Here is a 22513-nt window from a genome sequence, read left to right as displayed (position 1 = left end):
ATATTTAGGGTGTTTATGTGGTTGAACTTAATTTAGTAGACTTTTGGAAAAATTACAAAAATGCAAATGCAAATTTACAAATGGAGAATTTAAAATGTGTACAGTAATTAACACCATCCCAGACCATCTGTGGAATAAAGTTGTGATAAATAAATAAGTAAACCTCATTAGCATTTTTCTAAGAAAAAAACATGATATTTAAGATTAAGTCACTTTTCAAAGGTAGTAATCATATTTGTAAACTCTAATCTCAAATTTAGTTCTATCCAAATTAACTGTAAATTCAGAATTAACTCCATTTTCTTAGCCTTGGCAATGTATGTATACTGAAGCTAGCAGAAAATTGAATATATTCGCTAAAACCTGATGTTTAGAAAAAAACGTACAACTAACTTATTCTATGAAATGTGTCATATCTGCTTGCAGTGATTATTGGTTAAATGTAATGCCAAATGTTGATTATAAACATAGCTTAGAGTCAATACTTCTGAGATATATTTCCTATTAGATAGTTGTTACAGTTCATTTCACAAATTCTTAATTTAGTATGTAAAAACTAAATCTTCCTAAATCTAAATGACATTCTTATTAAGGATTCTTAATTTGTATTGAGAGTAATTGAAATAAAAATAATTATAGTTTGTGACCAATTTTAGCACTGAAAATGTTGACAACATAGCTCTGTCTATTAAATGTTTAAGCTTTTCCAAATAACTCTAATTTTGAGATAACTCCAATTTTTCCCTTATTTCTATAAATAAGTGATTTGTTTAGCAATATGTTACAAAGACTCTTTTAGACTCCAATAAACTTGTTAGTGACTGTATAATAATTTAAACTTTGTGGTAGGTTTATAAAGTTTAGGTCATAGCTATGGCTTAAATTTTATACATTTTCAGAGTTTTAAAATTATAAATTCTATTTTTTCTTAGAAATACACAAAGATAAGACTGAAAAACAAGAGAAACCTGAAAGGAAAATACAAACTAAAGGTAAACATTTAATTTTATGTTTATTCTTCATTTAGATATACATTTTTGTGTATTCATATGGGAGAAAGAAACATTTTCATGTTTAGTGTTTTTTGTAATATTTTTGATATTAAATAAGTACATTTACTCCTCAGTTAATTTCAGTTATAAATGTATAAATAACAAATAATATTTAATAATTGGAATCAAAGTAACTTCAAAATGTGTAACAATTTTTAAATTATTTATAATTACTAAGAGAGTAGCTCACATCCATATTGACTTACTGAGGAAATAATTTATTGTTCTTTTAAGAAGTTACTGTAACAAGTCAGAGTTTATTTTTTTTAACCTGAATTCCTTCTGTCATGCAATATCTTTACAATCTTTGGTGTAGAAATGCAGAGTCATTATATGATCTCATGGCAGAGGTCATGTAAGAAAGCCCCAAGGCTCTCCTGCACAGCCTCATGAGGCAAATGGACAGTGACAACATGATGATTAATATCACTTTCAACTGAACTGAATCCAGTAACGGCAATCTTGCAGCAGAAGCAAATTAAGAAAGGCCAGCATTGTCTTGCTCATCTTATAAGAATAACTTTTCTGTGGGTGACAGAGATAGTCATAAAACTTTAAAGAAGCTAATAGGAAGCAAGACATTCAAAAATAAATTCTTCTAAGCATGCCCAGGTTTTCCCAATGGTCAGTTGCACATGATTTTGAATGAGCCAGAGCAAAAATAAAGATCTCATAATAACTATATTTGTATAATGCAGACAGAAAATGAGATAATTTGTTTCTGAGATAAAAATGGAATTTTTTCCAGTATTTACTATGTCATAAACCAGCTAATGCAAAAGTATCTGTAGTAAATACCACAGTTGCACATAGTAAATTTTCAAATAATAAAAGTACCAATTAAATTATACTAGCACGTGAATTTATATTAACACAATGCCATGTTGTTGCTGTTGTTTTTAAAATATACTTCATGTATCTTTTTGTGAAGGGCTCAAATCATTCTACAGATATTATGTCTTTAATCCTAATGTTTGAATTCATTCTAGATTGGTCAGCCAATTCTTCAACAATCAGAACATTGAAGCTCACTCAGTTGAAACCTATTTATATTTGTACTTAGGAAACTAATGTCTCCTTACTCTTCTCTTTCTTTTTTTTGGTTCTTAATTCCTTTGGTCATAGAAGTTGGACACAGCTCTTGAGTACGGATTGACTAAGCGAACCATGACTGAACTGGCTCTGTGTTTCTATCTGCTGAAGGTTAAACAGAAACTCAACCGGTTCCACACCATTTGGGTCCCTGCTGGTTTTTTTTCTTGCAGACTGTGCTATTAATTTAATAACAGTGCTGCTGGAGTGGAGGTAGTAATGCAGATGGCACCATTTGCATTTTGGACCTGGCTATGTGAGAATTCTGATGTCAAAGACTTTGAGCAGTGGGCTGTAGAGTGGGTTTATTAAACTAGCAAGTCTTCCATAATTAAGACAGTGAATTTGGCTGAAGTTTAAAATAAATTTCTCAAAGACCGAGCTGGAGATTATTAACCTGAATATATTTCTTGAGTAGACCAAATATGTTTTGTAAAAGTAACTATTTCTCAAGAAAGTGAAAGTAGAGCTTCAGTTATTCCACACTGAGCTGGAAATCAGAGATAGCTTATTTTTTCCACAGTTTTTCTGTGTGAATATGAACAAAAGATTTCACTTTATTGCTTGGTTTCCTGTCTGTAAATGAGGTAGACTAATGCCTGCTCTTTATTCTCAAATAGTTCAGTGAAAATAAATGTTTTGTTTTACAACTGCTCTTGTATGTAGATAAATACTGTTTTCTGTATGCCATGTTCCATGTCAGTTATGGTTGTATGTGATGGATGGTTAGGAATTTAAGTTATTATCAAAGCATTTTGAACCCTTAGAAGAAAATATATAGTATTTGAAAAGTAGTAGTAGTCTGTGATGACTATAAAGGAGTCAATAAATATCTGAGTCTAAAAAGATTCATTATGCTCAAGCTGGTGTGTTTTGTGGGGAGACCAAATATTTTCATTATGGTGGAAGCTAGATCACATTCTATTTCTCTATTGTCCCTTCAAGGGACAACATGATATTCCAAAAGGTTTTAGAAGCATGGAACTCATTGGGAGAGCCTTGGGAGTCTACACCTATATAAGTGACCCATCAAGTGGGATACAAAAAAAAAAATCACACAGAATATGTAATCCCACAGGATATATATTCCTAAAACAATTCTATATTAATATGCTAACTAATTGACTTCATAGTGTCAAATAATGAGTTTCAATTCTGACTCTTTTTCTTAAGAAATTAGGTACTTTTATAGGCATCCACATTAAATAATTTTACTTTATCATATCAAGCTAACTTTTATTTCTACTTTGTCCCTCTGTTTATTTTGTTTGATATTTTCCTCAGGGAAGAATGCAGCACTTTATGGAGCTAAAGAATATGCCTTTTAAACGATAACCAGGCAATGAATACTTATTATGGTTTTAGGACACAAGTTCTGACATGTTAGTTAAGGTTTACCTTGAACTAAATTAACCTTGGATTTTTTCCCATAGAAGAGGTAGAAATTTATTTTATTTTATAAATATAAACAGAATATTGTATGTGACCTTGTATTGAATTTATATAGTAATATAGTGGAACATTACGTTTGCTTAGAAAAAACTTCCAACTATAATTTAACATTTTTTGGGTTACCAAATATCATTAACTAAATTGTGACTCATATAAACGGCCCCTTGGGAACAGGCAGAATGAGTTAACCACAGTGGAGTAGTTGTGAGTACCAAGCAGAGTGCTCTAGTACAAGTTACCTCCAAGAACGCTGATTCCACATTAGGATGATGGTTTCAAATTAAAGTTTTTATAGGTCAAAATGATCTTGCAGCATGCAATCATATTTAAAGCTATATCCAACAATGGATACCCGTGGTCAGATGTAGGTCCACATGTTGAATGATAAGAAATGTTCACCAGTCTTCTCTAGCAGTCAACAGTCTGAGTTTCCTTTGTAATCATAAATAACTCTGCCCACAGATGTTTTAAATAAAAAGATACATACAGACTAGCTGCAAAGAATTAGAAAGAATGTTATTTGTCATAAATAAAAGGTCCAAGTCATGATTATTAAAGAACATTTCCTTTACCCATGGTAAATACTCAGATATTCTAATTAATAAACTAACAGCATGGTGTGTGATTTTCATAAAGGGTGATATTACCATAAACTTTTTCTACTTCTAGAAAGATCTTTAATTAAATTATCTGGGTTAGAATCCAAATTTGGTAACTTCTCGCTATGTGTCCTTGGGCAAGATAATTAATCTTTCTTTGCCTTTATTTCCTCATCTGTAAAATGGGGATAATAGAGTTGTCATGAGGATTAAATAATTATGAAATGTACATGTAAAATTTTTAAAATAATTATTGACTAACTTTAAACAGTAACTATCAGTTAATTAATTAATCATCTTAACCACCTCTAATTGGACAAGTGAGAGTCCCTTACAGGTTTCTTATCTGAATTCCTTTTTTCTCTATCTTTAGTATCATTTGATATCTGTCTGATCATAGGCTGAACAAATATAAGATGTGTCATCCCAAGTTCCTGTAACAACACTAAACTACATCTACTGCCTTGTCAGTTCTATATTTGTGTTTCCCTTCCTAAAAATTTAATATTGTATGAGTGTTTATCTACTATGGATGAAATACTGTATGTAATTTTTTATGTCTAATATTTCACTTAATCTTCATAGAACAATCTAACACGGTAGATAGAATTCCATTTAAACTAAGAATACATAGGTTTACCTGGATTCAATCATTGTGTCAAGTTTAGTAATTTGTAAAGTCACATTTTTGCCTGTTAACTCTAACATAAGAACATGTGGCTTTTCCAGTATATCCTATATCCAATTTTCTTTCTTCTTTTTGTTCTTTGGTGCCTGCTACGTCTATAGCACCAGAATTTCCTCATAGCCATAGGATCTAGAATTTGTCTCTGAAACCCTGTGTTAGAACCTTGCTTCCTGCTGGTTGACCTCACTGATCTGCTTGCGTTCGTACGTATCTATCAGTTCCTAGATACCGTCTCTATTCCCTTCCCATCAGTCTGTGTGCCATGTAGCCTGATGTGGGCTTACCTAATTCTAATAGCTTACCTGTAAAGTAGATGCTGTATAAAGATGCATAGACTGTATGCATCTTTAAATCTCCTTTCTACTATTTTCAGTCTTAACACAACTGAGAAATGAGATGTGGCAGTACTTATCTTGGTAGATATGTCAGATGGCTCGTCATAGGTGTACTAGTTTTCTGTGGCTGCTGTAACAAATTACCACAAACTGGGCCCACCTGAATAATCCAAGATAATCTCACCATCTCAAGATCCTTGATTTAATCACATTGCAAAGTCCATATATATATATGTAACATTCACAGATTCCAGAGACTAGGATATAGTTATGCTTTGGAGGGCCATTATTTGGCCTATTCCACTGTCTTTTCAATAAATAAACTTCAAATCACCAGATCTAATTACTTAAACAGCATCCTGGAGTCAAAGGATTACTTAAAGGCCCCATTTAGAAAGAAGTCTTGACAAGCATGCATGACAGTCAGTCAGAGTTTAGAGGGACTGATAATTAAATACAAAACTACAAGTTTTTTTAAAAAAACTTTTAGATTCAAGGGATACATGTGCATGTTTGTTACTTGGGTATGTTGCATAATGATGGGGATTGAGCTCTTCTAGTGTGTCCATCACCCAAATATTCAACATAATACTCAATAGGTAATTTTTCGAGCCTCAGTCCCCATTCTGATCTCCCCATTTTTTGAGATCCCTAGTGTCTGTTACTTCCGTCTTTATGTCCATGTGTACCAATTGTGAGAACATGCAATATTTGATTTTCTATTTCTGAGTTAGTTCACTTAGGATAATAGCCTCCCGCTCTATCCATGTTGCTGCAGAGGACATAATTCCATTCTTTTTTATGACTGAATAGTATTCCATGGTGTGTATATACCACATTTTCTTTACCCAATCAGCCACTGATGGACACTTATGTTGGTTCCATGACTTTGCTACTGCGAGTAGTGCTGTGATGAACATATGAGTGCAGGTGTCTTTTTTATATAAGGATTTTTTTCCTTTGAGCAGATACCTCATAGTGGCATTGCTGGGTCAAATGGTAGTTTTATTTTTAGTTCTTTGAGATATCCCCATACTGTTTTCCATAGAGGTCGAATGAATTTACATCTCCACTAACAGTGTTTAAGTGTTCTCTATTTTATGTATCCATGACATCTGTTGTTTTTGACTTTTTAATAGTAACCATTCTGATTGGTGTAAGATGATATCTCAATGTGGTTGTGAGTTGCATTTCTCTAATGGTTACTGATATTAAGCAATTTTCCATGTTTGTGAATAAACATGGATATTTTATTTAAAGATAAAAGTATTTAAAGATAGAAACCACAAAATGGCAAATATTACCAAGTTTACAGTTCATGGTAGAAAAATAGCATTATCACAAAGACTTTTGTATATCGTCAGATAATCAGCATAGCAAAAGTAAGATGTAAAGTTACTATGCTTATGGAACTCAGGTTTATGAAAATTTCTGGAATTTCAAAATTTCATTATTTGAGAGATCGGAACAAGTCAGAATAACTACTATTTTTGCTTTTTGCTTAGGCAGCAAGATGAGTTCTTTTGTTTTTTGGTGGTATTAAAATTTTGTTTTTGTTTTGCTTTTCTTACTATATGTGAAGAGCTTAGTCACACTGACAATAGGACACAGTTTGTGTATGGCCAATGTAGTGCCATCACTCCCTTAAGATATAAATTCCTCATTAAAATGCATCTTTAATGTGCACATGTCCTAAAGAAAATCTTAAGAATGTCGTGAATATCCTGAGTATTTTTTTAATTGGATAATCCCTTAGCATTTTATTTAAGTCATCAACTAATTTGGGAGCCCATGTGGTTAATTAATTTTGATATTTGAAAAGCCTGAAGGTATAGAATATAAAGTCTCTGAGCCTTCTTATCAAATTCCCACCTCACATTGCACAGGTAACTAACAGACTTCTTTCATCTAATGTATTCAAGCCCATATTAACATCTGTTGCAGACAATGTCTTCCCCAGTCTGTATTCTTTGTCCTAATAACTGACATCACTGTCCACCCAAATTATTCATGCTAAACATCTAGGAGCCATTGTTGCCAGGGGTGGTACTCAACTCTGACTGCAGTTTAGATCACCAGGATAGCTTTTAAAAATATATATCCATGTGCATACTCCATCCTGGGGCCATTAATGTTTGAGAATTAATGCCAGGGTTTGAGCCTAGCTGCCCTAATGATTCAAATGAGTAGCCAGGATTAGAATCACTGTTTATTGAACTCATGGCTTAGAGTTCAAGTATATCCCACAGTGGTTTCTTTTGACCAGTCAGTGTTTTAGATAACGAGCAACTGGATGCCTTTAAGTGGGGCCTGCACCCTCTGTTTACGACAGTCTCCACCACTCCCTCTTTCACCGCTGGGGTACATGTTAATTTACCTGCCTCATCTATGAAGGTATTTGAATTTTAGTTCCTGCCATAGACTTCTTGTTCTCTTTCAATGCCAAAGCTTGTCCCTGCCATAGACCTCTTGGTCTCTTTCAACACTAGAGCTCAACCCTACTTAGCTCCTCTTTACTATAATTTAGTCTACTTTCTGTCTTCTCCAACTGCTATCTTCTCCACAATCATCTCTCAATTAAATTGTGACAGTCACTTCTTAACTGATTTCCCAGCATTAACCCCTCAGGTCCATGCTAATCCAGTCACTTATGGGCTTAAATCCATTTGTTGGTGCCCCAGTGCTAAGAGATAAAAGTGACATTTTCTAACCAGGCATATAAAACCTTCCTCATATGATCACTGCTACCCCTACAATGTTCCAGCTTTGTTGTTTATCATGTCTTCCCTGTTCTGCTACCTCCTTACCAAGCTTTCCCACAGATACAGCCTCCTCCTCCCTGCTACCCTTAGCACTCCAGACCCCACTGATGCCCCCTGTACTGCAGGCAGTCTGAGCTGTTGAGTAGTCCCCGAGCAGGCATTGTCACTGTCTCATAACTGTGCACTTTTTTTGTATGCTCTCTTCTCTCCAGCCATCAGGCCCTTCCTGTGTAGTCCCTCAGCAAAAGCCTGCTTATTTCTTTGATTCTCATATGGAGTGTCAGTTCCTTTAAGAAGTCCCCACTGCTGTTCTTCACTGGGGGCATTTAGGCACTTTGTCCATGCTGTTCCACCCCAGCTTTTGCTCTTCCAAGCACTTTGACAACGTATTTTAATTGTGGGTGTATGTCGATCTAACTAACTGAGGGAGGGAACTATGTTTGTCTTCATGTATGTTCTAGGTCAGCCTTGCCACTCCCTTTTATGACTGTTTCATTATCCATGAACAAAGGGATACGGGCTCATAGTCTCTCAGGTTTTCACCAGCTCTGAATTTGTATGCTTATATCAAATTAAAAATCATTCTAACATCTAACAGAGTACCCAACACACTCAATAAATATTGAAATAATGATTTAATTTGTGAATGAAGTATTCTTCTATTTTGTTAATCTCTACTGGATTCCTACAGACAACTTTGCATTTGACATTCCTACAGACAACTTTCCATTTAGCTTTAATTAAGCCATCGTAATTTAAGTCAAATTTGTGTGGTTAATGGCAACAAACAATTTCATAGTAAAACAAAAACTTTCTGTAATATGTAATCTGAAAACACCCACACTGAAACAACAAAAATTATAATAATACAGATAAATATGGATGATTTGGAAAATGCAAAAAAAAAGAGGAACCGCACCCCCACAATCCAATTATCTGGAGAAAAATAGTAATGTATTTCTAATTTTCCTCTAGCTTTCCCCCCCATGTAGTTGTTTGTTTATTGTATATTGCCTTATTTTTTTGCAATTGTGAATTTTATTTGTGATATTAGATAAGATTTCGGCTTCTATTTAACTAATAAACAGGTCAATTTACTTGTAGAACAGAACAAATCAGAAAAGACAGGAACCCAGTGGTATACATATAACTAAATATGTGAGCTTCTTCCAAGAAGGCTCCTAGATAATAGGACGGCCTGGTAGGCAGGCAGAGCAGTAGGTTTCTGCTACATCCATCTGTATTGTCAGGTGGTTGGGTGAAAAACTGACCTCAAAAATGGAGAAATTTACTTAACAGAAATGTATACTGGAGAGACAGCATATGGTCAGCTTCAGAGTGGGCTAGACAGCGGGAATAGGGTGTATTCTGGCAGGCAGATAGTGTAAATGGAAAAAGTGGTCACGGCCACTAGGTAATAATACACATTCACCTATTCACAGTACCTACTTTGTGCCAAACACCATAGTAGGCACTACAAATTCCATGATGAATAAGATCTAGTTAATGATAAATTTGAAAAAGTAAATACACGATTATACCACTGTGTAGTAAGTACTTCACAGAGATGTCCTCGAGGAGAGACGTAGTTTGGGGTTTGGCAACCTCAGTTGTTGAGTAAGTCTGACTGCAGTTTTGTGGAAGGACCTCAGAGGAATTAGTGGTTTTTGGTTCAGGTGTGGACTCTGAAACTTAACAGGGAAGACACAAAAGCTAAGCTGAGGTCAGTCCTCAAGGAACCAGGTGGGAACTTGGTTCAAGGGCTGCAACAGAAGTCTAATTATTACTATTATTATTAACATTAGCCTTAATATTACCTTATTGAGGCTAGAAGTCCAAAGTCAAGGTTTCCACAGGATGAGTTTTTTCTGAGGGCTGTGACAAAGAATCTGTTCCATGCCTCTCTCCTGACCTCTGGAGTTTTGCGGGCAAGCTTTGGGGCCTTGTAGATGAAGTTCTCCAATTCCTGCCTTCATCTTCAAATGATGCTCTCCCTGTGTCTCTGTCTTTTCACAGGATATACATTCCCTCTGTGCGTATCCTTCTCTGGACCCAAATTTCACTTTTTATAAGGACATCAGTCCTATTGGATTAGGGACTAGCCTCATGACTTAAACTTGGATTGTCTCTGTAAAGACCTTATTTCCAAATAAAGTCACATTCTTAGGCTCTGGGGCTAATGACTTCAACATATATTTTTGGGGAGACACAATTCAACTCATAACAATATCATATGCACAAAAAAAATCAAAGGAATGTTTTTAAAAAGGGTGATGCAGAATAATAACACTGATTTGTCTAGAACTCCTTCAGTTTTTGGGAAACAATTGCAGGATTGGAATCATAGGCTGACAAGGGATTTAGCTGATGGTGAGGCTCAAAAGTCGAAACGTAATCAAGTACATTAAAATGTATTTAAATATCCTGAAGCCCTTTATAAAAATGCTCTTAAAGCCCACAAATTCATTTAGTCATCCTGTACTGTATAAACTTTTACTTTTGTCTTCTCTTAGCTGCACTTAATTAACTCCTTAAAGTACAAAATATATTTTCTTTCCCTCTCTGGCAATCATGAAAAATAAACCTGGACAAGGAAACCAGAAGAGTGTGCACAAAGCTATTCATCACAGTGTCCATAGTGAATGTTCACTTATGAGAAAGCGATTACAGTTCTTACTATGGCTATGTAGCCCCAGGATAAGGGGAAATTGTCCATACATTTAAATTGAATTTGAAAATAAAACTAATATTTTAGAATTATAAAATATCTTTTGTGATTTAACGCATAAGTATCAGATTAGCTTTACAACTTTGGGTAATTTGCCTAATCTTCACTTTAATAGGTAAATGAAAGTACTTTTATTACGAAAAAGAAGTATGTGCACTGTTGGAAGGTAGATCACAGATAAAGTGCTTGGAGAATTCGATCAGCACATTTTGGCTCATGAGAACAAGTTTACAGTCTGCACAGAACCTGGGACAGACATGGCAGCATAGTTTTGAAGGAAGAGTACTGGTTTAGCAATTAGATAACTACATTCTTTTCCTGGTCTGTCACGGACTCTTATGAGCATATTTTCTTATCCATGGACAAAGAAGTTCAGGGTAGTTACTTCTTATATTCCGATCAGCTCCCAAATTGCATGCTTATATTAAAGTTAAAATAATAAATTCTTCCTTTAGGAAAAATGGATAATATAAAATTTAAGAAGATTTTTAACTCAATATTGCATTTCTATTAAGTTCATGATTGTCTCTTAAAAAGCATAGAGATCATCTTGCCTTACCACGGAACTGAACTTCTACAAATTAGCTACCAAAAATAAAAAGAAACACACACACAAAGACATACACACTAACCAAGAGATCTGGCCTTATTGTTTAATGGTGGCTGAAACAGAATTTTTTTTAAGGGTTTAAGATGAATGTGTATCATGCTCTTTCATAAAACATTACAAATTAAAATATAAATATATATGAATTTTATGAAGCGGTTTGAAATGTTCACCTACTTAAAGTCTATAGAGTATTTTAGCACTAATACCTAATACCTAACAAAAAAGCACAAGAAATGTGAAAATGAGAGGAATTAGTTAAAAGAAAAATCAGTAAAATTTATTACAGGTAATGATGCTCCTCAAAGATTTTTTCTGTTAATAATGAGAAGGTGTAATGCTTACCTGATTATCCATCTGATTTTTTTTTTTTTTTTGGTTGGGTACTCAAGATTAGTCCTATGCGGTAGTCTAAAGTCAAGTATGTAGATTCTAGAATTTGGTTAAATTGATTTGCTAACCATCAACTGAAGAATGTAGTAGCCTATACAAATCAGTACTTTACAAATTTTGGCATTACAATTTTTGATTTTCAACCTAAGAACAGGATGATTAAGTAAAAACTCTGATAACCTCGCTGCCATGATTTGACCCCAAGGGAGTGTTTTCCCTGTTTAAAAAAAAAAAAAAAACAAAAAACACAGGGTCAGGCAGATTATGAGCTCTGATATACTTGAGAAAAAGACATAGTCTGTCTGATGACTGCCAGGGTCAAAAACAAAAACACAGAGCACAGCTTGGGGAGGGCTGGAAAGGGGCCAGATGGGAGGGTGAGAGATGTGCTTGGGTCCAGTTGAGCTGAATGTTCTGGTCAGGAAAAGGTCAGAGTCTGGGCAAGGGCAGGAACAGCAGGCCCATGCCAACTCAGATGCCAGACATCAAGGTCATTCCAACTGGTGGATTCCATTGGTTTTTAATTATCAGCATACCGATGGGACTTTTGTTTCTTGTAAATAAGGATGACAAACAAATTAAACTCTAGCAGGTGCAAGAAGCTTATTCTGTCCTGAGCTAAAAACTGTCCTGGCTAAGATATAACTTGCCAAATAGGGCTGGTGACAAGGAGGTACTCTTCTTCCATATGAAAACTCTTGGTTGTGGGCTCTAAGCAGAGACGCGCGAGCGAATGCAGCTGCCCTATCAGGTGATTTTTATTTTAGAGTGATTACCAAGGCAGTTGCTGACTGTTGCATTGCTGTGTTGAAAGTCATTTCAAAACTTGGTATTTGAGCACAGTCTTGCCAAAGTTTGAAGTTTCTGTCCAAGAAGCTTCAGTGGCCGTCTGCCATTATGAATAGCTCCCTAGGGCCCAAGGGTCCAGCTGCTTCACTAAGAAGTGTTGTGATGCCATTTCTGAGGGGGATAATAAAATGCTAGCATACAGTACAGGGTCTGTAAATCAATGCTTCAACTGGGAGGTATTAGATTTCTCCCTAGAGTAACAGGAATGAGGCATTAATATGCTAATTTGAGTCCAAATTCAGTCCCTTTGCTCTTTTGATTTTGTGTTAATTCTCCCGTTTATGCCTGTGCACACGTCAATCTGAAAATCCTTTAGTGGAATGGACAACCAGCTGTCCAAGGTGGGTGAGTCCTCATTCCTTACAGAGACAGAGACACAGATTAGGTGTTCCCCTGCGGGTCTTTCCAATCAGGGCTCTGAAAGCACAGCTTATCTCACACAAACTTAGTTCCCCCCCAGAGAAACTTTAAAAGACGCTTTGTTTTTGCCAAGATTTTCTCTTGGTTTTCTGCTTAATTAATAGAGATTCAAAGGAACCAAAATAAATCATTTGTGGTCAGTATGAATAGTGATTTCCTCGCCTTATTTTGTGAGCTACTTATATTGAACTGAGTAGCTAATTAACAACTAAAAGAACCATTAGATATGGAAAAAAATAATATCTCAATGTTTTAAGGTGAGTTTTTTTCTCCTTTTTCTCATTAGGTTTTAATTATTTGATAAATTTCAATAAATTGTCAAAAGTTTCACATAACTGGAAGCAAGCAGTGTCTATTATAGCTCTACCACATCATCCATAAATAGAATTTAACTAGGCGATAAAACCAGCTCTTAGAATATTTTAGAATTTCCCTTATTCAAAAATATTATGGAGTCCACTATGTGACTGAGACCTTGTGATGACCTGGAAATGTAAAAATAAATAAATAAATAAATATGATGTAGCCCCTAAGGATTTCATTTACTGAGCAGAGATATTAACAATATCAATATTATTGAATTGCTGAAATATAATTATGTACATGGTGCAATTGGTGAATGGAATAAGTAGAGATCAAAGAAAATGTTACAGAGAAGGAGGCATTTGAACCAAGATGAAAGAGTGCATGGAATAGGGAAAGGAAAACGAATGAATGTGGGTGTGGTAATTCTAGGTGGAAGACACATACAGGCAGAGACATAAAGGCATCATGAGGGCACGTGGTGTACTTGTGGAGCTACTAGCATTTAGTTATAATGAGAATATAAAGTTCAAGGAGAAATTCTTTGTAGATGACATTGGGTTGGTAAACATGGGGTTGGTAAGCAAATGTCAGATCACTAGAGCAGTAAAATATTTTTATTTTGATATAGCACCCACTATGTGACAGATATCATACTAAGCAGCGAGAAGACACTAATATTTGTAACAGAGGAGTGAATGTTATCGAATTTTCATGTTAGAAAGGTTAATATGAGACATAAAAATCTAAAATCTAAAGGTTCAAAAGAGAAGTCAGGATATTAAAATATTATGATAGATATAATAATATGCCCAAAAGAGACATCCTGCTTCAACTTCTGAACTGGAAATTGGTCTCTTCCCCTTTTCCCTCCTAATCTCTTACTAGGTTAATTTCTTCTCATTTCTCATACTCTTTAATGTCATTTCTGCCAAGGGCTCTTCCCCTAACAAACAGATTAGATTAGGTCATTTCATACATCAACATTCCACCTTGCATATTTTCTTTATAGCAATTTGACTCCCTGCCGTTACCCACCTTTGTAATTATTTGTTTAGCATCCACTAATCATTAGCTTATTGACATCATGGTGACAGGAATGAACTCTATCTTGTTGAGGAGAGTCTTTAGCACACAGCAGGTGTTCTTTCTATATTCTTGTATAAATAAATGATAGAGAAAATAATATTGGATGAAAGAAAATGAGGAAGAGGAATATTAAAAAGGCATGATTGAAAGAGTGTGGTGAATGAGTGAAAAGGAAAAATAAAAGAGAAAGACAACTTGGGATGAGTCTCATGTTTCTAGCATAGATAATGAGTAAGAATTATGACTAAGGTATGGGGTAAGATTATGACTTAAATTTTAGTCCTGTTGTAATAATTGGTGAGATCACTGCTCATATTAAATTAAATTTTATTTTTGTTGAAAAGATTTGGTATTTTATAGTCTTATTCCAGTATATTTTTTAAAACATTTAGTGTAGAATGTTTCTGTAGAAGATTAACACATACTATTTAGGTTGATTGTTCTTTGCTTCAAGATCAGAAAATTATATCTCTATATTTTCATCCTCATATTTCAAGCATTCATCCAATATCAAAGCCGGGCTCCTTTGGCATATGGCATGATAATTTTTTAACATTTTCCTATTATTTCAATTAAAGATTTGGAAAAGCTGATGGGGGTATTCTTATCTTTGCAATCAGACTTGGTTTGGGTACTAGTTTGTGCTTGGATATGAAATAAAAATAGAAATAAGAAATAAATCTATAATTATCTTGACGTTTAAACCTCTAACTACGTAAAATCTGAATCCAGTTAAAGGAAGATTTCTAAAAATAGAAGATAAATTTTGACATCAAAAACTGCCATGCAAACATGTCCTCATTTATTCCTGTTATTTAAATGAAAACTATTTATCTGTTTCTTTTCAGTTACACACAAACAAAAAGAGAAAGAAAAAGAAAAAGTAAGAGAAAAAGAAAAACCCGAAAAGAAAGGTATGAAGTTATTTTTATTACTGTTTTAACACACTGAGTCCTTTCGCATTGACTTCCTACTCTTTACATTCAGATTTTAGATGACCACGCAGTTTTACAAATTAAATTAGGATTATTTTCTCAGAATAGAATCTGAAAAAAGGAATTTCTGGATTGAGAGAAATAAAATACTTAAGGCTGTTAAGAACTGTTGAACCGGAAAGTGGTAACTTTCCAGAAATGTTGTGTCAGTTTTTCCTCTGGCAGTTTTGAGACTGCCTTAGCCACCAATGAGGATATTATATCAAAAATACTTGTCAGTTTGATAGGTAAGAAAGTAGATCTCATTATTGTAACCTGCATATTTTGATTATCTATTAGATTGCTTTAATTTCTAATTGTTATTTATTTATGTAGAATAGATAATAAGATCTAATTGCTCAACACATAAAGATACTTTGTGAAAACCTTCCTCTCACCTTGCTCCCAGCCTACTGTTTCCCATGTCATGCCAAACTCACATACAGTAAACCACTCATGTGAATTTTACATGCATCCTTCCAGAGCTTTATTATGTGTTTTCCAGATAGTACATGTTAATTTCCTCCCTATTTTTACCCAAAATCTAGTATGTCCTATAATCTGACTTTTACAATTTAACAATATATCCTGAAATCTTTTCATATCACTAAATATTGTCCTCATTCTCTTTAAAAAGCTGCATAGTGTTTAAATGAGAATGTTCTTCCACGGTATTTTTTCCTGATAATCTAGTTAATTGTTAAAGTTATTTTTTTTTATTTTATTCATTAAGTTCTTCATTTCTAGGATTTCTGTTTGGGTCTTATGATATCTATCTCTTTACTGAATTTCACATTCAGATAATGAATTATTTTTCTCCTTCCTTCGTATTTTTTATTTGTGTTCTCTTTTTTTCCTCTTTGAGTTTCCTTAAGATTATTATTTTGAAAGGCATTTCATAGATGTCCCTTTTTGGAGGCCTATTACTGGCGTGTTATTGTGTTCCTTTGAAGGTGTCATGTTTTCTTAGTTTTTCTTTCTTCTTTTTAAATTTTGCTTTAAGTTCTGGAATACATGTCCAGGTTTGTTACATACGTACACATGTGCCATGGTGGTTTGCTGCACCTATCAACCTGTCATCTAAGTTTTAAGCCCTGCATGCATTAGGTATTCGTCCTAATGCTCTCCCTCCCCTTGCCCCCAACCCCCTGACAAGCCCCAGTGTGTGATGTTACCCCCGAGTCCATGTGTTCTCATTGTTCACTCCCACTTATAAGTGAGAACATGCAGTGTTTGGTTTTCTGATCCTGTGTTAGTTTGCTGAGAATGATGGCTTCCAGCTTCATCCATGTCTCTGCAAAGTATTTTTAACTGCTTACTATTTATAAGTTGAAAGATTCAAATATGGTTTTTAGCAATGTATATATCATGTGTAACTGTTCACACTCACTGCCCATTTCTCCCAATGATATGTGTGTGTGTGTGCGTGTGTGTGTGTGTGTGTGTGTTTTGGGTATGTATACCCCTTCGTCTATAACTTATTTTCAAATATTTTTCCAAGTTTGTTTTACAGTTAATATTATGCTTTCTGTCTTTGTGAACGGACATGTCTGAGTTCATGTATGTATGTATGCATGTGTGCATATGTTTAGATTCTTGAATTTTTAGGTGGTTAGATATGCTGACATTTTCTTGTGGTGTTTCTGGCTTTGAATCTTCATTCAAAAATTAATTCAATAGCCACCAATATTTTCCTCAAGTTTAAAAAAGATTGTTTTTGTTTTTGTTTGTTTTGAGACAGAGTCTCAGTCTGCCACCCAGACTGGAGTGCAGTGGTGCAATCTTGGCTCACTGCAACCTCTGCCTCTGGGGCTCAAGAGATTCTCATGCCTCAGCATGAGAACTACAGACATGTGCCACCACACCCAGCTAATTTTTGTATTCTTAGTAGAGATGGGGTTTTGCCATGTTGGCCAGGCTGGTCTCAAACTCCTGACCTCAAGAGATCTGCTCATCTCAGCCTCCCAAAGTGATGGGATTACAGGTGTGAGCCACAGCACCCATCCAAAAAAGATTGTTTCGTATTTTAAATTTAACTTTAATTCCTCTAAAATCCATCTCAGTGTATGATATGAAGTAAGATTTTAACTTAATTTTTGCCATTGTTTTAGGGTGGATTGTGTCTAGGATAGCTGGGCCAGATTTCAGCTGATTTATGCATCCAGAGTATGCATAGTCTGCTGAAGTTTTTTGTTAAACACTCCAGTTAGGTAGAACACGTTATGACATTTAGGAATCAGATCAGTTGAAACATGCTTCAATATTTTTTATGGTATATTTACACTTGGAAATACCAAAATCTCACGAATCACCACTAAAAAACTTACTTATGTAACCAAATACCACCTGGACCCCAATAACCTACAGAAAAAAAAAGAAAATTTCAATTAAATAATTGTTATTTTCTTCATGTTTATTTTGTTATTTTCTTATCTTATTTTCTTCATGTTCAATTTCCATGAACTTCAATACAGCCATCTCCTTTCTCTGTTCTAGAAATAGGTGACCATTTCTTGTCTGATATTGGGTTAAGCAGAATTATTAGCACTAGGCTCTGTGTATGCTGACTTAATGAAATAATCTGCTATTTCTTGTGATTTTTTTTCAAACTTTACAGTAGCTAAATGTTTTCTGTTAAAAAAAAAAGGTAGGAATTTTTGCCCTTAAATTATAAGTGCTGCAGAAAAAAATGTATTCAAATTGAAAAGCAGAAATAAAATGCTGCATTGTAAGTGCTTTTTTATTTACCTTATGCCAATTAAAGGATGTTTGCTTTTTAGGAGATATGTTATAATGTAGTCCTGTGACCTTGTGTGAATAGTGCCTTGCTTAGCCTAGCATAATGCTCCTTTTGTTAACATTGTCTAATCTATTACCCATAATCCCAAGTGGTAGTGGAGGTGCCTGTGGGCAGGCCTGAGTGGTGGAGAGGCTGAAACTCTAGAGGAGGAGGCACCTGGTCTCTCAGCAGCTCTGCATCTGTTAGGGACACTTGCTCTTCAACTGAACATTAGGCTTTCTGAGGCTTAAATCATCTCTCCAAGATTCTGGAGGACACTATTTATTAACTGTATTTAAAAATAATAGATTTTTAAATACATATTTTAAGCATTTCTTAATGATGTAAGTAAAGCTGATGTACATTATTACTATTCTTGTTATAAGCTGGAGAAATGGAAATATGTGGAACTAATTTTTTCCTCTAGCAATTCAATACACACACTTTATCAACTGCCCAATTCAATCTCAAATTTTACTACTTAATTTTTGTAGTTTATTTAATTACCATTGTTATTCTTGAAGAAATGGTATGTAAATATTGAAAAATGTGTGATGATTTGGGAAACTACCAAACAACACAATTTAATATAATTCAAATTTAAAAATAAACATGACATATTTTTTGACAAATTCTTATAGAAAATTTTCCCTTTCAGTCTTCCCTGAAAGCTTTACCTATTTGAAATAATGACTTGAGAAAGAGTAGATCTGATTTTCAACAAGCTTGCTAAGTCTTAATGCCTAGACTTTAACATTGAATTCAATACAACTGTTATTACACTGGTAACTCTTTACTTCTGAATTAGTCTTATTAATGTCATAAATTTTCAAAATATTACAGATTAGGTTTTAGCACTTATGAACCTGAGGTCAAAAGAAAGCTTGGTTTTGAAATCTGTTAAAAATGTGTACTAATGTAAAATTTTCTGTTTAAGCAACTCACAAGGAAAAAATTGAGAAAAAAGAAAAACCAGAAACAAAGACAGTGGCAAAAGGTAACTTTTCAATTTATTATTTCCATAACTAAATTCCTTTTACTTTGAAAGATTAATTTTTGGGTAACAGATAGTTGGATATTTGTAAACTTTTATCATTTTATTTATATTAAAAAGTTAATTTGGTCTTACATTTAAAATTTAATATCTAAAAGAATAATTAAACTGAACACTTAATAGAGAATCTCAAAATGTGAGAGGAAAATGAAGAGCTTCATCATATGTGGTAGACAGAATTCTGAGCCCCAGAACCCTCATTCACCCCTTGGTGTCATCCCTATGGCTATGTTGTATTACATGGCAAAAAAAAAAAAAAAAAAATTTCAGAGGCAGTGAAGGTTGTTCTAAAATAGGGAGGTTATCCTGGATTATCCAGGTGGGCTCGATGAGTCTTTAAAGACATTTAAAGACAATACCATGAGTCTTTAAATGTAGAGAGATTCAGCAGAGAACAAAGAGATTTGAAGTATGAGTAGTTTTGCCCATTGGCTGGCTTGAAAACGTGAGAAGAAAATGAACTCTGCCTCCATGTTGAACAAGCATTAAAGCCAATTCCTTCCTCTAGCCTCTAGTAAAAAACAAAGCCTAGGTGACAACTTGATTTCAGCCTTGTGGGCCCTAAGCAGAGAATTCAGTAGAGCCATGCTGAGCCAACACTTTGGAATCATAAAAACTGGAAGATAATAAATGGGTGTTATTTTAAGTGGCTAAGTTTGTTGTAATTTGTTACCACAGCAATAAAAAAACTAAAATAACATATTTGGTTCACAATTTTTGACCAGTATTATAACTTGAATTTGATTTTAGAATCTCAAATTCAGAATTTTCTTTTTAAAAAATTATTTATTTTCAACATTTATAGGTACATAGTAGTTGTACACATTTATGGGGTACATGTGATGTTTTGATACAAGCATACAATATATAATGATCAAATCAGGGTAATTGGGATGTCCATCACCTCAAAAATTTGTTATTTCTTTGCATTGGGAACATTCCAAATTCACTCTCTAGTTATTTTAAAATATACAATAAATTATTGTTAACTATAGTCATTCTATTTTGCTACTGAGCACCAATAACATATATTGAGGAAAGGACAGTCTCTTCAATAAATTGTACAAGGAAAACTGGATATGCAGAAGAATGAAACTAGACCTCTGTCTCTCACCATATACAAAAATCAAATCAAACTGAATTAAAGACTTAAATGTAAGACCTGAAACTATGAAACTACTTGAAGAAAACATTGGGGAAATGCTTTAGGACATTGATGTGGGCAAAGATTTCTTGAGTAAGACCTCAAAAGCATAGGTAACCAAAGCAAAAATAGACAAATAGACAACTTCTGCACCGTAAATGATTTTCTTGTATCAAAAAGAAATAATTGGCTGGGCACAGTGGCTCACCTCTGTAATCCCAGCACTTTGGGATGCCGAGGCCAGTGAATCACTTGAGGTCAGGAATTCAAAACCAGCCTGGCCAACATGGTGAAATCCTGTCTCTAGTAAAAATTTAAAAAGTAGCCAGGTGTGGTGGCACACACTTGTAATCCCAGCTACTCAGAAGGCTGAGACAGGAGAATACCTTGAAACCTGGAGAGAGAGGTTGCAGTGAGCTGAGATTGTGCCACTGCACTCTGGCCTGGGCAAAAGAGTGAGACTGTCTAAATAAAAAAAAAAAAAGTGGTCATGCATAAATCTTGATCAATATTTTTACTTTAAAAGTTTGAGAACTGAAAGTACCATAATAATATGCCAAATATATTTATTAGTATATCACTTTAATATTTGATATTTTGGCATATTGAATAACAAAGTTTTTCTGTATTAAATTTATCTGCCAATTACTAGAAAAAATGGATTTTATTTGATAATTTAATCTTATTCCCTACATTTAAATTTCTTCCTTATCTTTTAAAATATACACGTTAGGCAATCAGATAGAAGCTTCAATTCGGTATTTTTAAGAACCTACCCATTTAGGTAAAACTTAGAAGCATTTTTAAGATTTAGTTTATCTACTAAATGTAAAATAATGAGATATTTGAAGCAGATATATTTTCAATAAATCTTCCATTAGATAACCAAATATCATTTTATTAAAGTTAATATGGATGAATTGTAAATTGAAATATTTTTAGAAGATAACATGAATTTACTTTCAAGATTAAATTAAAATAAATAAATGTAATTTTATTTTGTTTCTCCTGTTTCATAAATGCAAATGAAAATAAATCTTGTATATACATAATTTATTTTCATTACATATAGATGAAATAATATGTGATAGATGTATGAAATCTAGTGGACATTTTAAAGATCATCTAAATTAATTACCTCGTTTAACAGATGAAAAAAGTGACCTCAAGAGAGATAGAAAAAAATTTTTGCCAGGTCATAAAACTAGTATATGACTGGGTTAAGACTAAAAACCCAGGTGCAGTCAGTATAAATTGAGTATTCTTCACAAAAATAATTAAATACAGGTCTTCAAGCATCTTTTTTTTTTTTTTTCAAAAAATTTGTTGAATGCTGCATTAGTTACTTATTGCTTTGTAAAGCATTACCACAAAATCTGAGGCTTAAATCAATGCACATTTATTATCTCACAGTTTCTGTGGATCAAGAATCTGGGCATGGCTTAGCTCAGGCCTCTGTTTCACAGTCTTACAAGGTGGCAAACAAAGTGTTAACTAGGACTTCAGTCTCATCTGAAGGTTCAACTGAGGAAGCACCATTTGCAAGTTCACTATGTGGTTGTTGGTGAGATTCAGTTCCTCAATGACTACTAGCCAATCTGTTCCTGGCTGGCTGTTGGCTACAGACCATCTTCAGTTCCTTGACACATGAGTCTCATGAACATGACAGCTGGCTTCATTAAACCTAATGAGAGAGAAACAGGAAGACAGAAATTACAATCTTATCTCGACTAATCATGGAAGTCATATTCAATCACCTTTACTAGGTACTATGGGTTAGCTGCAAATTCCTGGGGCAACCCATATTGAAGGGAAGATGATTGCACAAGGATATGAATGCCACAAGTTGAGAATCACTGGGGGCTTGAGTCTGCTTGCCATAAATACTTTCCATTTAAATATTTACATCATTCTTCTGGGGGAGGTACACACAAACACATATGCATACACACACAAACATACATATGTGTGTGTATATATATGTATGCATAAGTATGTATGTGTCTGTTTAAAACACGTATATGTATGTATCTATGTATGCATATGTATATATGTGTCTGTTTACAACATGTATATGTATGTGTATATGTGTATACATGTTTGTATACAGTATATACTTTTTATTTTTATTTTATATGTGTATGTATTATGTTATAAGAAATTAATAGAAAATGTTCTTTATATAATAGGTGG

General features: G+C 34.0%; 1 protein-coding gene across 3 annotated transcripts in view; it reads left to right on the top strand.

The window, feature by feature from the left end:
- Nucleotides 1-22513, top strand: part of TRDN (triadin) — a 284355-nt gene that overhangs the window by 105521 nt on the left and 156321 nt on the right. For 2 of the 3 annotated variants that reach the window (XM_058430587.1, XM_032158166.2), the window contains exons 5-7: nt 933-992; nt 15218-15283; nt 19060-19119. In XM_058430587.1, the coding sequence (XP_058286570.1) occupies nt 933-992; nt 15218-15283; nt 19060-19119 (186 nt within the window). Of the gene's footprint in view, nt 1-932; nt 993-2177; nt 2800-15217; nt 15284-19059; nt 19120-22513 lie in introns of those variants that run through there. The other variant, XM_032158175.2, reaches the window with a different exon arrangement.

Source organism: Hylobates moloch, unplaced genomic scaffold, assembly GCF_009828535.3.
Source record: "Hylobates moloch isolate HMO894 unplaced genomic scaffold, HMol_V3 SCAFFOLD_2, whole genome shotgun sequence".
NCBI lineage: Eukaryota > Metazoa > Chordata > Mammalia > Primates > Hylobatidae > Hylobates > Hylobates moloch.
Note: the sequence above shows the minus strand (reverse complement) of the source record. Positions and strands in the feature narration are given on the sequence as shown.